This window comes from Gymnogyps californianus, chromosome 7 (genome assembly GCF_018139145.2).
Source record: "Gymnogyps californianus isolate 813 chromosome 7, ASM1813914v2, whole genome shotgun sequence".
Lineage (NCBI taxonomy): Eukaryota > Metazoa > Chordata > Aves > Accipitriformes > Cathartidae > Gymnogyps > Gymnogyps californianus.
This window is the reverse complement of record NC_059477.1, coordinates 3,362,579-3,376,650: the sequence shown is the minus strand read 5'-3', so window position 1 is coordinate 3,376,650 and position 14,072 is coordinate 3,362,579. Positions and strand designations below refer to the sequence as shown.

General features: G+C 48.4%; 1 protein-coding gene across 1 annotated transcript in view; it reads left to right on the top strand.

Moving 5' to 3' along the window:
* Nucleotides 1–14,072, top strand: part of COL6A3 (collagen type VI alpha 3 chain) — a 64,404-nt gene that overhangs the window by 39,281 nt on the left and 11,051 nt on the right. The window contains 24 exon segments of the mRNA XM_050900264.1: nucleotides 39–65; nucleotides 183–227; nucleotides 333–386; nucleotides 569–587; nucleotides 590–630; nucleotides 1,038–1,103; nucleotides 1,791–1,844; nucleotides 2,507–2,542; nucleotides 3,057–3,119; nucleotides 3,429–3,491; nucleotides 4,217–4,279; nucleotides 4,949–5,011; nucleotides 6,383–6,433; nucleotides 6,973–7,008; nucleotides 7,115–7,177; nucleotides 7,327–7,389; nucleotides 8,047–8,079; nucleotides 8,189–8,225; nucleotides 8,334–8,345; nucleotides 8,508–9,001; nucleotides 9,643–9,742; nucleotides 10,246–10,944; nucleotides 12,194–12,302; nucleotides 13,080–13,354. Coding sequence (XP_050756221.1) covers nucleotides 39–65; nucleotides 183–227; nucleotides 333–386; nucleotides 569–587; nucleotides 590–630; nucleotides 1,038–1,103; nucleotides 1,791–1,844; nucleotides 2,507–2,542; nucleotides 3,057–3,119; nucleotides 3,429–3,491; nucleotides 4,217–4,279; nucleotides 4,949–5,011; nucleotides 6,383–6,433; nucleotides 6,973–7,008; nucleotides 7,115–7,177; nucleotides 7,327–7,389; nucleotides 8,047–8,079; nucleotides 8,189–8,225; nucleotides 8,334–8,345; nucleotides 8,508–9,001; nucleotides 9,643–9,742; nucleotides 10,246–10,944; nucleotides 12,194–12,302; nucleotides 13,080–13,354 — 2,566 coding nt within the window.

Genomic DNA, 14,072 nt, shown 5'->3' with positions numbered 1-14,072 from the left:
GGCAAAAGCGGAGTAACTCCCTTTTCTGATCTCTTTAGGGTTCTCGGGGATTCCCAGGAGAGAAGGTATGGAGCTATTTCCTCATGCCACAGCGGTGAGCGTGAGCGTATGGACGCATCGGTATCGCCCTCCCTGTTCCCCTTTCCCTTGGTGAGCATTTGCCCCTCGCCTCTCTTCTGCAGGGTGAACTGGGAGAAATGGGTCTGGATGGCATTGACGGAGAAGAGGTCAGTCATTTTAATTGGTTTTCTCTTTATAACGAGCTGCTTCGGTGAAGCATCTAAGAAGCGCCTTGAAAGCAGCAAATATTCTAAAGTATTTTTCTTTTTTAGGGAGACAAGGGTTTTCCCGGCTCCTCTGGAGAGAAGGGATACTCCGGCAGGAGGGTAGGCTTTTATCATATTTACGACAGGGCTAAATGATGGTGAAAAGGTGGGTTTGAGCCAGGGGAGGGTGGAAAGCCATCACGCTTCCCCCGAGGCTGAGGACCCGGGCAGAGGTGCGTGGCAGCAGAGATGCTTTCACCAGGCAAGGGCTGCTCTCGCTGACTCTCCATCTCTTCCCGCAGGGTGATAAGGGAGTTAAAGGGAACGAGGAGAACGAGGTGACCGTGGGCTCCGTGGAGACCCGGTAAATATCGCTAAGGCATCTTCTTGATTTTTCACCCGCTTTCCCCCAGTCCCGGGGGTCATCAGCAAGCATGCACTCAGGCTTATTAAATGCCACTTGACAGTGGCAGGTCCAGCGACAGAGCAAGGACTGGGAGATGACATGTGGGTAACACATGCTACTTGATACCAACCTGTCAATCACTGTTTCATTATATTAAAATTCCCCTTCCTCCTCTTCTTCAGTATTATTATTTCTCAGTTGAAAAGCTGTGTCTGTCTGAAAACACCAATAATACTCCATCTAATTCAGTCAAAGAAGAAAAAAAGAAAAGAAATGTTGGTTCTGAGCTATAGCAGAGCAGTTTATGATGTCTGACTTTCATGTCCCACTTACACAGATGTTTCTCATTGCTTTATTGCTTTCAGGGAGATTCAGGAGCTGATAATACTCAACGGGGATCCAGAGGCCAAAAGGGTGAAATTGGACCAATGGTAAAGTTTCTTTGTTGTCTTTTGTTGTTTTCTGGTTTTTACAATAGGATGGGACAGAGGTAGGAAGAAAAAAGGATGCTGCCAAAAAGGCGCAAGTTTCTTAAACTCGTCGTGCCTTGTCAGCTGGAATATTTTTCCACTAGAAAATGTTGTTGGTTTGCAACCAAAACTTTCTCTGGGAAGACGTCAGTTTAGAAGATGTTTTGTGTAAAAAGTGCTTTTTAAATTATTATTATTATTATTTTACAATGTCTTTTGGGATATTGTCACTGAAAACAGCTTTGTACTTGGAAATTAACTTCATATGTTCTTGCGGGTCATATACAAAAGCAGAGAACTGTTTAGATGATACCAAATCTGAACATCCTGATTCACCTAAAACCTTTGAAAAAACCCCCTACTCGTTCCTTGGAAAATTTCAAAACCCATTTGTTTTCATATCAGCTCAGAATAAAAATACGTCTTAAAATGTCAGAAGGCATTTCCCAACGAATGGGAATGTTGGCTTGCACGAGCTCAGAAACTGGATGGAAAGTCTCCGTGAGTTGTTAGAAGGATTTCCACCGATGCAAGAATATCGAGTGACTTGTGTGAGAGCGCGAAAGGACCCATTTTTTGAGAACTGAATCTATTTTCCCACTGCCTGCTCATCTCAGGGCTCTCACCTGAGTTTTGCTTTTCCCTTAGGGAGAGCCGGGACCGGTGGGGCTGGACGGCCAAGACGGTGGAGTCGGGAGGAAGGTGAGCTGCCAGACCCACAGTCAGCGGGGGCCAAGCTTAGACTGACAATAACTTTTTCCTTCCTGCCTTCCCATGTATTTTGTTTCACAAGCGTCAGGAGTTCAACTTAAAAAAAAAAAAAAAAAGGAAAAAAAACCCAAACCCTCAAAAGGAAAATGCCTGGTGGTTTGCTGGCTTGTATAGACTTTAAAGGTCTAATCCTGAATTTATTCCCATGCAAGTAACTCAGTGCTCAGATCAGTGGAGCTACACCTGATTTACTCTGGCATATGCATCTGCATTTGGCCCCTGGTTTTTAAAAGGCAAAAACCAAAAAGTGGAGCTGGTGGAGCTGGGACGCCTGGGGATGCATTCCCTGCTGCTCTGCTGCCGCCTGTTCCTCAGGGCACGTGGCCCAGGGACTGTGGCACGCTCCTGTATGCGTGAGGAGCAACTCACCTACGTGGTGGAGGGTTGGGGGATGTGAGGAAGGAGAAAACATGCCAAAGTTTGATTTAAGAGAGCTGGCTGTGTGGGTTTCTCTCTCCCTGTCTTCCCAGTAGTTAAAACTATTCAAACGTCATTTTGGACTAAGAGAAGCGGTGATACACGGATTTAAAAGCAATAGAGAAACGTGTGCTTACATACTTGTGTAACTAGGCTCATCATTTCTTCGTTCGCAGGGTGTGACAGGACGAAGGGGACCAATAGGAGTTAAGGTAAGTGGTGATGGGGACGACACCTGGGGCTCCTGCCACGCCACCGGCCAGGCAGCCACAGCACCCAGAGGGATGTGCCAAGAGAAGAGACATGCAGGCTTTGCTTTTTCCTCTCTGCCTCCTCTCTCCTCCAAATTTCCCTCCTCCTCCTCAGGCTCATCTCCCTGTATGCTCCTTGCTGGACTCGGTGCAAAACCAGCCGTCCACGTGCCTGCGGCTGCCTGTCCTCTGCAGCGTTCCCTGGTTAGATGCTTTGTCTCCGCGTGTTGCTGGAGTAGTGTAACGGGGCCAAAGCATAAAGGAGATTGATGCCTGTTGATTGCAGGAGGCAAATTACCCTGCCAGTTCTGTGCTCATTCTCTGCTATAACCATATTCTGCAAAAAAAAACCCCAAACAACTGTTCTTCCCTGCTCTTTATGCAGCTGTAAATGCCCTGAGATCTCCTCTCCCTCCCCACAGTGTTGAATACGTCTCCCCATGCTAACCTGTGTTGTCTTATTTTGCACTTCAAGGGTACCAAGGGCTCGCTCGGTCAAGCGGGGCCGGCTGGAGAACAAGGCATGAGAGGGCCACAGGTCAGTGAGCTTATGGCACAGTCAATGTTTTACCTCATGATGCCGTTGCGTTATTTCATCACAGCCACTTTCTCAAAGAGTCTCAGCGGCGAGGACTGTCGGGGTTTGGGTATTTTTGGGTGCGCTGTGGCCTGGCTGTCCTGCCCCGGGACATCAAGCCTGCCATCGCGTTCACACCACCCAAAGTGCGACATGTTTGAAAACCGTCTCTCGAGTGCTGTCGCGTTTGCTTTCCCTTGCCACCTTGAGTAGCACTGGTGTGTTTCTGCCCACGTGTGTTGACACAGTCTCTCTTTTCTCCCCGCACAGGGTCAGCCCGGTCAGCGTGGCACGCCGGGCATAAGAGGAGAGCAGGGCCTTCCTGGACCCAGGGTAAATCCTTCTGCTGCTTCTCAGCCATTGACCCAACTATGCTCAGCAAGAACATCTTGCAGAGCTAATAAGATACAGCCGACGTGTCTTTCCATTCCCCCCCCCTCCAGGGCTCCAACTCTGTTTCACTCTCTTATAACACGCTCTTCCAGTATGATTCTCCTCTCAACTTGTGCTAAAGATTTCTTGATCAAGAGTTACGGAAGAGAAAGAGTTAAAAACAATCACAAAGGGGTCAGAACTTCAGCGTTTGGCCCATTGTGGTTTGTGATCTTAATTAAAGAACATCCCTGAGCGACTGGCAGGGCATCCTCCGTGATGTTTCAACCTCTGAAGTCAGAGCATGACCATCTCACGTGCTTGCTGGGGGCCCCCCATGCATTTATTTCTCCCTCCTGCTGCGTACCCCAGCAAGACTTGTGGCCATAAAGCCAGGCACATCTTGCATTTCCCCATCCTGAGCAGGACTTTGCCCCTCTTGCTTACACCTTTCCCAGGGGGCTTCTCTAGGGACAATATAAGTTACTGCTGACATTTGCATTGATCTGACCTGGTCCTTCTTCTCTTCCCGACTGTGAATTAGACTTCTGAATTTCCTAAGGTGCTTTGAGAGGCACCAGCCCCAGCAGTTAATACATGAGTTCTATGGTCACCCAATCCCCTAGTTTCTGGCGCCCGGTTTTCTTGACACGCTGCCAACGTGCCTCTCCCTGTTTCCATTCCAGGCCGGTGGTGGACCACCAGGAACCCCAGGAGAGCAGGGCAGGATTGGTCCCCTGGGACGAAAGGTATGTCTTCACAAGCATTGGCCATCAGCATCTAAAACAGCAATGAAAAGCTTCTGGATAGGAGTGAGCTTAAAAAAAATACTTGAGCTTCTTGGAGTGAAATTAGCTCATTTTCACTGGCCATGTGGAGTCGAGCAAGGTCTGTGCTCTGGTTGTTTCATGAGGCTGCCGTTTCACTGAAGAGAGAGGCAAAAGTAATTGAGTAACTGAGATTCCCAAGTAATTTTCCAGGCCAGATTCTCAGCCGATGCCCACCTGGGAAGGGGGTTGTGCTGGATCTCTCCAGTCCCTCCGTATGGTTGTATCTCTCCAGATTCACCACACACTGGTTCATTTCCATGGCTGCTCCACTGTCCATTTGCACTGGCAAAATCCCCAGAGCTTGGGAGCTTTTATTTTTGCAGCGTTTATAAAAAGCAAACACCATCCTGTGGTGGGACCTGGCCGGTCTCCCATGTTCCATTGCTCAGCTTTCCTGAAATCCCTAAAGGTCCCACTAAAGAGCAAGCATTTTGTAGCATTGCTGGCCGTGTAGGTCCAGTCATGACTTTCTGCTGCAAGGACCACTGCAGACTGGTCCATGTAAAGACACCAGTGCTGATGGGGTGGGAAAGGCTCGGAGTTGCCTGGAGTTTCAGCACATGCTTTAACAGATGCTCCTGTTTTCAGGGTGAGCCTGGAAACCTTGGACCCAAAGGGCCAAATGGACAGCAGGGCCCACGAGGAGAGATGGTAAGTGTGGCCATGCACTCACACCTTTAAGGATGCTGGGCTGAAGTCTCTCCTGTAGCAAACGGGCCACAGCCCTTCGCAGCAGAGGGTTTAGCTCCCCTATGGACTTTGCATCCTCTCTAGCACTGTATGAGAGAGGGAGATCCGCTTTCCGTCTTCAGCTGGCATGAGCATAGTTGGTAACGGTAGTCCCTTCAAGGAGGTGAATTATATTCACTTGAGAAGTTACTTTTATCATCTCGGAGATCAGTCCGCAGGGCAGAGGCTGTCCAGAGGTGCTTAGCCTTGTCCTGGAACATTGTATGAAGCATGGGTAGACACCCTGAGTTGACCCCATGTGCTAGTCCAAAGTAACCTATAAAAAGGACGTATGGACTAAGTGAGTGCTTTCATGGGGCCTGATTCTCGTTACTCTTGTGGTTTAACCCCAGTCAGCAACTAAGCATCACACAGCTGCTCACTCCCCACTCCCCGGTGGGATGGGGAGAGAATCAGAAGGGTAAAAGTGAGAAAACGCGTGGGTTGAGATGAAGACAGTTTAATAGGTAAAGCAAAAGCCGCGCGCACAAGCAGAGCAGAACAAGGAATTCATTCACCACTTCCCATCGGCAGGCAGGTGTTCAGCGATCTCCAGGAAAGCAGGGCTCCATCACGCGTAATGGTTACTTGGGGAGACAAACGCCATCACTCCGAATGTCCCCCCCTTCCTTCTTCTTCCCCCAGCTTTATATGCTGAGCATGACGTCCTATGGTCTGGAATATCCCTTTGGGCAGTTGGGATCAGCTGTCCCGGCTGTGTCCCCTCCCAACTCCTTGTGCACCCCCAGCCTCCTCGCTGGTGGGGTGGGGTGAGGAGCAGCAAAGGTCTTGGCTCTGTGTAAGCCCTGCTCAGCAATAATGAAAACATCCCTGAATTATCAACCCTGTTTCCAGTACAAATCCAAAACATAGCCCCATACCAGCTACTGTGAAGAAAATTAACTCTACCCCAGCCAAAACCAGCACACTTTGTATAATGAGGGAGCCAAGTGAGGAAAAAATGGTTTGTGCAAAGCGAGGGAGGACAAGGTTGGGTCAGACAGAGCTATAAATACAGCCCTAGTATTGACTGACCTCCTAACCTGCTCCCCTTTGCTGACTTCCATCTGGGTTTTACACATTATATGTGTATACTAAGCAGGTTTTAATTCAGATTTGCAGTTTTGGTACCACCTTTTTGTGCTTTTTTTTCTTGCAATAATTTAATCTGTAGAAGGACTTCTCAAAGGCCTGTGGCATCAGTGGGTTCTTTCTATTGATGCCACTGGATCTCTGAGGTTTAAGCTATTCACATATGACTGCATATTAATGACTTTGGCTTTCCAATTTTAGGGTGATGATGGACGAGATGGAATTGGTGGCCCAGGTCCTAAAGGCAGAAAGGTAGGCGTATGCTCAGCATGCCCATCTACCAACATGAGTTTCCAAGGACAAGGAGTTAGCCAAGGTCTCCAGTGCAGACGGGCAAGGGCAGAGCCTAGGTGAAGTCAGATACATGCAGGGACAAAAATCAGCCCTATGCGTACCCTGGTGAGAAAATCAGGCAAGACTCTTCAAACCTTTCCCCTCTGCCTTTGTCTTGGTTTTGTCTACGTAAATCAGCTTCTCCGAGGAGGAAGCATAATGTTTTTGTACCTTTTAGCCAGAGAGCCCCATGAATGTCTGTGGGAATTTGAAAACAATGCGCCAGCATCTCTGAAAGCTCCTCTACAGTTGAAATTAGCCTTAGAGGAGCAACCAGACCTTAAAAAAAGTGGCTATTTGCTTTTTATTAATCAGACGAGGAACAAAGTTGCAAAATGAATTTGCAGTCTCTCTCTCTTTTCCCTCCATCATTTAATTCCTTCAGTTGTTACAGATCTGCCTGCAGAAGCAGCTTCACTTTCTAAAACATATACCAATAAACCTTTATGTTGTTTCAGGGAGAACGCGGCTTCATAGGCTACCCAGGGCCCAAGGTACGGTGCAGCCCATGAGCTATGCATTCATTTTCCAAGCAATGTAGCCGTTACCTATGGTCCTGTGCAGATTTAGAGCTACCGTTTTGTGTTTTTCCCCAACCAGGGTGGACCTGGTGACCGCGGTGGTGCTGGAGGCCCTGGCCCTAAAGGCAACAGAGGCCGCAGAGTAAGTTGGACCATGACACAATTTCTCCCTTCTGCATGAACGGCCTGAAAGATGTACACATCTTTTCCCCCAAGTGTTGACCCATGCTCCTGGGAGTCCTCCTGCAGATGTTCATGGAGGGGACTTCTCTGCTCTCTCTCTCTCTCTAGGGAAATGCAGGAGATCCTGGGACACCTGGTCAGAAAGGAGAGGTTGGATACCCTGGACCATCTGTAAGTGTTCATCGCATTGTTGATGGAGCCTCTGGCTTCCCCCCTGGAGAGACTCCTGATTGCTTCTCTGGAAAACGTGGTGGTCCCTATTGGTGCCAGGGGTTGAAAAATATGCCCATCACTACCTCCTGCTGATTTCAAGTTGGGCAAATTCCTCTTTGTCTTGGATGTGTCTCTATAAACTCCTAACTAGCTGTTTATCATTGATAAATATTCACCCATCCTCAAACCACAATGCACAGCAGAAGCGAAAAGTCAAGAGACAGCTCTTACCCGGCACTAGGATTTCCCCGTGGCAATATGCCACTTAAAGCTCCTTCTAGGAAGTTCTCAGCACTTTATCATTTATCACCCCACACAGGATATGGTCTGTGACCAAATCTGACTGGCACAGAGCACCCCAGAAAGGCCAAGGTGACTTGGCTTGCTTTGCACATGAACCTAGAGCATCGTAAATGTCCCTTTTGGGTTTGGCTTCAGCTAGGTTTACTCCTCACATGGGAAAACATTTCCCCCTGTTGCTGGAAACACAGCTAAAACCAGGCAGGTTTTCACTTAGCTTCTGCATGACCCGTGGTTAAATAATTATTCCAGCTGGGTTCATGGGGCACCCTGAAAATAGACCTTGCACTCAATTTTTCTTTATTTTTTAAACAGGGGCTTAAAGGCGAAAAAGGAGAAACCAGAGATGTAAGTGTGGCATCATTTCTCTCTTGTTTTGAAATACTCTTTTGTTGGCTTGTTGTCACATATCTCTTTTTTTTCCCCTTCTCCCTCTCTTTCGTTTTCTTTTCTAAAGCAATGTGCGCTTGTGCGGAACATCAAAGACAAATGCCGTGAGTACATCAGTGCTTTGCTAATTCCCTGTCTCTACCCTTATACGCCCATCATGTTACATGAATGGCACTGACCAAACTGCTTTTTTTCCCCCATCTTTTCCACAGCTTGCTGCTACGGTAAGTCACCTTCAGTCCTTTAAACCCCAGTGTGAATGTGTGCCAGAATTGTTGCTCTCCCCACATAAGTGGTAGGAATGATTAACCCCTGCCGAGGACGTGGTCCTTGCACCCTGACAACTATTTGGGATGCTATTTGTTCCCAACACACATTTCCGGCAGGTCCCAAGGAGTGCCCTGTCTTCCCAACCGAGCTGGCCTTCGCTATCGACACCTCCTCGGGCGTCGTGAGGGATGTTTTCAACAGGATGAAGCAAACCGTGCTCAGAGTGGTCAACAACTTAACCATCGCTGAGAGCAACTGTCCTCGAGGTGCCCGGGTGGCTCTGGTCACCTACAACAACGAGGTCACCACAGAGATCCGCTTTGCTGACGCCAGGAAGAAATCAAGCCTCCTCCAGCAGATCCAAAACTTCCAGGCGACCCTGACCACGAAGCCACGCAGCCTGGAGACGGCCATGTCCTTCGTGGCCCGGAATACCTTCAAGCGTGCCCGAAGTGGCTTCCTTATGAGGAAGGTGGCTGTCTTTTTCAGCAACGGGGACACGAGAGCCTCCCCGCAGCTCAACGACGCCGTGCTGAAACTCTACGATGCTGGCGTCATGCCCGTGTTCCTCACCAGCAGGCAGGACCCAGTTCTCACCAGAGCTCTGGAGGTGAGGGTCATTCACCCTTTCTTTCATTTTCTGCTCATGGCTTCTGTCTGGTTTGCTGGGGAGATTGATGGCGTTTGCTCCTACAGGCAGTGGTTGGCTTCCACAGGCCTTTCAAGTGCTTAGCGCTGAGAAAGCATTACTGGCCAAACTCATCCAGCATGTCTATTAGGAGAGAAATCCACAACACGGCGCATGCTGTGAAACGCTAGTGAGGTTATGATGAGTCATTTGTTTCCCAGACCCTGGCTCCAGGGTGCCAAATGTTGTTTGAAACAGAAGAAAAGACAGTCCCCATAGCGAGAAAGGTCTGACAGAAAGGCAAAGGGTGGGAAGGTGGAACTACGGTAGCTTTGTTGGCAGAGGGAGAGTGGACGTACAGAGGTTTAAAGCAACAAAAAAGCCCCAGACAAGCCCGCTGAGCACTGGTTCAAGTGCTTGACCCTTTTCTTGGAGATTATGTCACTAAACTAGTCCCACTAACTGATGTCGGGGGCATTAGGCTTCTCCAAATGGGATCCACCAAAAGCAGCGTGCTGAGTAGAGAATCTCTTAGAGTTGTGGATCGCCCTCCCCTACTTTGAGCTGAAAATAACAGAAGGCAGCATTACTAACACCATGTTCTTCTGTTTGCATCTAACCAGATCAACAACACAGCCGTTGGACATGCAATTGTTCTTCCAACCAGTGGCAGTCAGCTGAATGAAACTATCCGGAGGCTCTTGACTTGTCACATTTGTCTGGGTAAAGCATCCAATTTCTCCTCTAGACAGTGCCAAATCCTTCTGGTCGCGCAGCAGTCGGTTGTCAGTGGTGCAGAAGGGAAGCCCAGTTGGGAGTCAGCCCTTTTGCTGCTGAAGACAAGGGATTCATATTCTTAGGTTGAGCAGAAAACATTGGCGTTGTGAATGAGGCTTGCTGGGCGTTCTCCACTTTGTAAAGAGAAGCTCCTTTTTTGGCTGGTTCCCACTTTTACAGCCCAAATACCGATAGCTAAACGCTCTACAATATGGCCTTCTGCCATTTATGACAGAGCACTTCAGGGATCCCTTTGGACAAAGGAGCGCGTAAAAATACTAAATGCATAACTAAATGTGTTTTGGGATGAAATGACTTTGTTATCAAGTAATGGACCAGTGAATGTCCATGGCTTGATAGTATTTCCTATGACACCAGAGATTTTTACAATGACGAGGGAGGGTCATCTTCAGTTCCTCCAGGTGAAACCTACTGTATTTCTTCCCTAGATGTGTGTGACCCTGATCCCGTCTGTGGTTTTGGTAGTCAGAGACCTGTATTCAGAGACAGAAGGGCAGCCCCAACAGATGTAGACATTGACATAGCCTTCATCATGGATAGCTCAGAGTCTACCACCCCTCTGCAGTTCAACGAGATGAAGAAGTACATTTCCCACCTCATAAGTAACCTGGAAATCAGCTCTGAGCCAAAAGTATCTCAGCACCACGCAAGAGTGGCAGTTCTGCAGCAAGCTCCTTATGAATACAAAACCAACTCAAGCTTCCCACCAGTAAAAACTGAGTTTTCACTAACTGATTACGGATCCAAAGAGAAGATCATTAATTACCTTCACAACCAAATGACCCAGCTCCATGGCACGAGGGCTATAGGAAGTGCAATTGAACACACAATGGCTCATATTTTTGAAAGCGCACCAAACCCTCGGGATCTAAAAGTCATAGTTCTGATGATGACCGGAAAAGTGAATAAACAAGAACTTGAGTACCTGCAGAAGGTTGTTCTCGATGCAAAATGCAAAGGGTACTTCTTTGTTGTCTTGGGCATTGGCAGGAAGGTGAATGCCAAGAATATCTATAGCCTAGCTAGCGAGCCAAACGATGTCTTCTTCAAATTGGTCGATAAACCAGGAGAGCTTCATGAAGAGCCCTTACTACGCTTTGGGAGACTGCTGCCGTCTTTTATCAGAAGTAAGTATAACATCCTGCAGCCAAAGTATTATGGAAGGGGCAACATGTGACCTCAGAAGGGTTAATCTGCCAAGTTTGGTCTACCTGCCTGTTGGTTGGGTGGGCTGTAGCCCGACCACCTCTTTGGGCAGTGGGGCCCCCTGAAGTTAGTCTCTTTTTCTGTTCTGTACTGTTTGGTCTGTTTGTTGCTGCTGGTAGGCCTACCTAGTTGAATATGCCTGGGTTTTGTTCACTTTGGCCTCCCCAGCCCATCCCATGCAGTCTGTTGGTCCGCCAAGTAGAGTTTGCACTTCTGTCTGGTTTGACTTGGGCTCCATGGGCTCACCTGTGGGATCTGACCTAATCCTGCTTGGCTTGCCGGTCACATCTACAACATGTCCCATAGGGTCTGGTCCTGCTGGGGTTTTGGCCCTCTCCAGCCCAGCAGCCTGCTAGCGCTCCCCCCGAGCTCCCTGAACACCCACCAAATCTTTCTTCCCGACTTCGGCATAAACATCACGTCTAGCAGGCATTTGGACGGCTCGGGCTGAGATCTGGCATTGCTGCGTGCAGATTTAAGGACCAGATGAAGAGGATTCTTTGCTCAGGGATAAATAATGCTGCTGTGGCTGGGATGTGCAGATTGTGCCTTGAAAACGTGCAGCTCAGCTTAGCTAGAGACCCCAGGCTGGATCTCCAGCTAGAACCAGCTGCCAGAGATCCTAAACAGACCTGGCCAGCAAGGACAAGAAATGGGCCTTTTCTAGGAAAGCTAGTTTTATCAAAGTAGTCCTGAAAATCAGTCTACTGGGCTAATAAACCACTGATTCAGGAATGTCTTGCACTAAATAGGAAGCAAACATGAACATATCTCTCCCTGGAAATAAATGTTTACGTTTTCTCAGTTTGCTTTTTCCATTTACCTCTTACAGGGGTCCTGAAACTTCTAACTCTTGAAAAAATGTTAACTGTGTGGTTGGAAGTGCCTTGTTATAGGAAAGCTGTTTACATGTGACAGCCTAAGACATACAGCCCTCTCGTATCTTGTAGTTACTGCTCTCATGTTTGTAAATTGGAATAACAAATCTCCCAGCTCAGGATGCTGCAGTAACCACACCAAACGTCCAGAGATATTCCATAGCTTTTATCAGAGCAAGCAAGAAGACTAGAGGTTTTTTTTAAATCAAGAAGAAATATATGTAATGTGTTGTTGGTAGGGAAGCACCATCCTCAACACCAGTGTTTAATGCCAGGCTCTCTCTGTCTCCAGGCGACTTTGCTTTCTATCTGTCTCCAGAGACAAGGAAACAGTGCGAATGGTTCCAGAGTGATCAGCAAGCCAAGAGCCAGAGCCCCGGGCATGCCGGGCACAAAGAAGTGTAAGTAGTGGTTTGTCTGTGAGAGAATGAGCTTTGCTAACAGCCCGTCTGGGGGAGAAGCCTTCACTTTCCAGTCCCTGTTTGGAAAAAGAAAGAAAAAGCAACTTCAACGCTAACAATCAGGATTAGCAGCATTTTACTAGTTCCTTTAGTGCTGTGTCAAAAGAGCAACAGGTATATCTACTAGAGAAGGGTAGAGAAGTACACATATAATTTTAAATTTGGGTTAAATTTCGTATTTATATATGTATAAAGGATATGAAGGAGGTATGTGCTACTGTCATCATGCAGGTCGGGAACTCCAGAAATTACTATTAACTTGGGGTTTTCCACTCAACAAACTGTTTTCAGAGGCTGGGCTGCCCTGGACTATCTGATATTCAGGATGCATCACAGAACATATCCTAATACTTTTCTGAAGAGAAGTGAAAGCTTGTGTCACCAAGACTCACTCGTCGCTGGCACGGAGCTGTCCTGCCTTTAGAAGGTTGAGCCCCTTGAAATCAGGCACGCTACAGATCTGTCTACCGAATTCACTCTTATGGCTGTAAAGTTGGCGTGTAGACAGACTTGTGCCCCAAGCGATAGGCAGTGCTCTGCAGCACTTCTCACTGCTTGGCTGGGGCGTATCTAAAGCTGACAAAGACGATTGACCTCGGGGGCCGGGGAGCGGGGCGGTTTGCCAATGCTTTCTGCGTCAACTCCTCTCCACTTCCAAAATTCTGCTTCTATAGGGGGGGAAAAAAAAAGCCATATCAGCTGCTTTTGCTTTGACAGGTACGTGGCACCCAACGCGACCATAAGCCGGACCCTCAGTGCCAGCACCACGGTCGGTGCCAGCGTCAAGCCTGTTGCGAGCACCCGTGCCAGAACCACCACTGCCAGCACCACAGCCCAGACCAGAGCCACCGACCAGACCACAGCCAGCACCGCGGCCCAGCTGAACGCCACCGCGCAGAGCGCGGCAAGTACCGCCGCCCACGCCAAAGCCCCCGGCCGCACCACCGCGAGCACCACGGCCGCCGCGGCAGGCGGCAGGAGAAGACAAGGCGGTAGGTGAAAGGCTCTCCCCACGCCAGCAGCGCCTCTCGCTTGTCGGCACCGCGGCGGGTTGCGGCTTTTCGTCCTCCCCGAGAGGATTATTCCTACGGGAAACGTCGCTAAGAGGCCAAATTTCGTGCTTGCAGAAGCAAGTTTTTAGGTGCAAAACTGGAAATCCGCACCGGTGTTAAGGCTTCGTCAACTCGCGTTGAGAATTTTGTGCAAAACCGGGTGGGGGACAGGCTGCCTCTAGGCAAGACACAAGCAGGACATCTAAACACGGGACAATCCATCATCTGCCGCCGAGCTCAGTAGTACAGCGACAGAGCACTTCTCTTTCTAGTGTGGCCCATTTGCTTTCTATGTTTTCCTTGTAGCATTACCCCTTGGCTAAGTTTTGCTATTTATGGTGATTCTTACAATGGCATTGTTTGAATTCTCTGTCAGCTAATATAAATAGTTAGTCCAGTTAGCTCATCACTGAATCAGTGTGGAGACCTATTTAGGAATGCTAAAGCTCTTTCATGTGAGCACAGTTCATGTGAAGGAATTTTCCCACGTGTTTTTGCAAGGGGGTGCAGGCAGCTCTGCACTAGCTGAACAAGTAACAAAGAACATGTGTCAAGGCACGGGGACGCTTAACCAGTCAATGGATGCATGCCCCTGTGCAAATAATAAGTAAAAAGCAATAAATAAAAGCAATCAGCTTCTGCAAGGTTAATGCTTTCA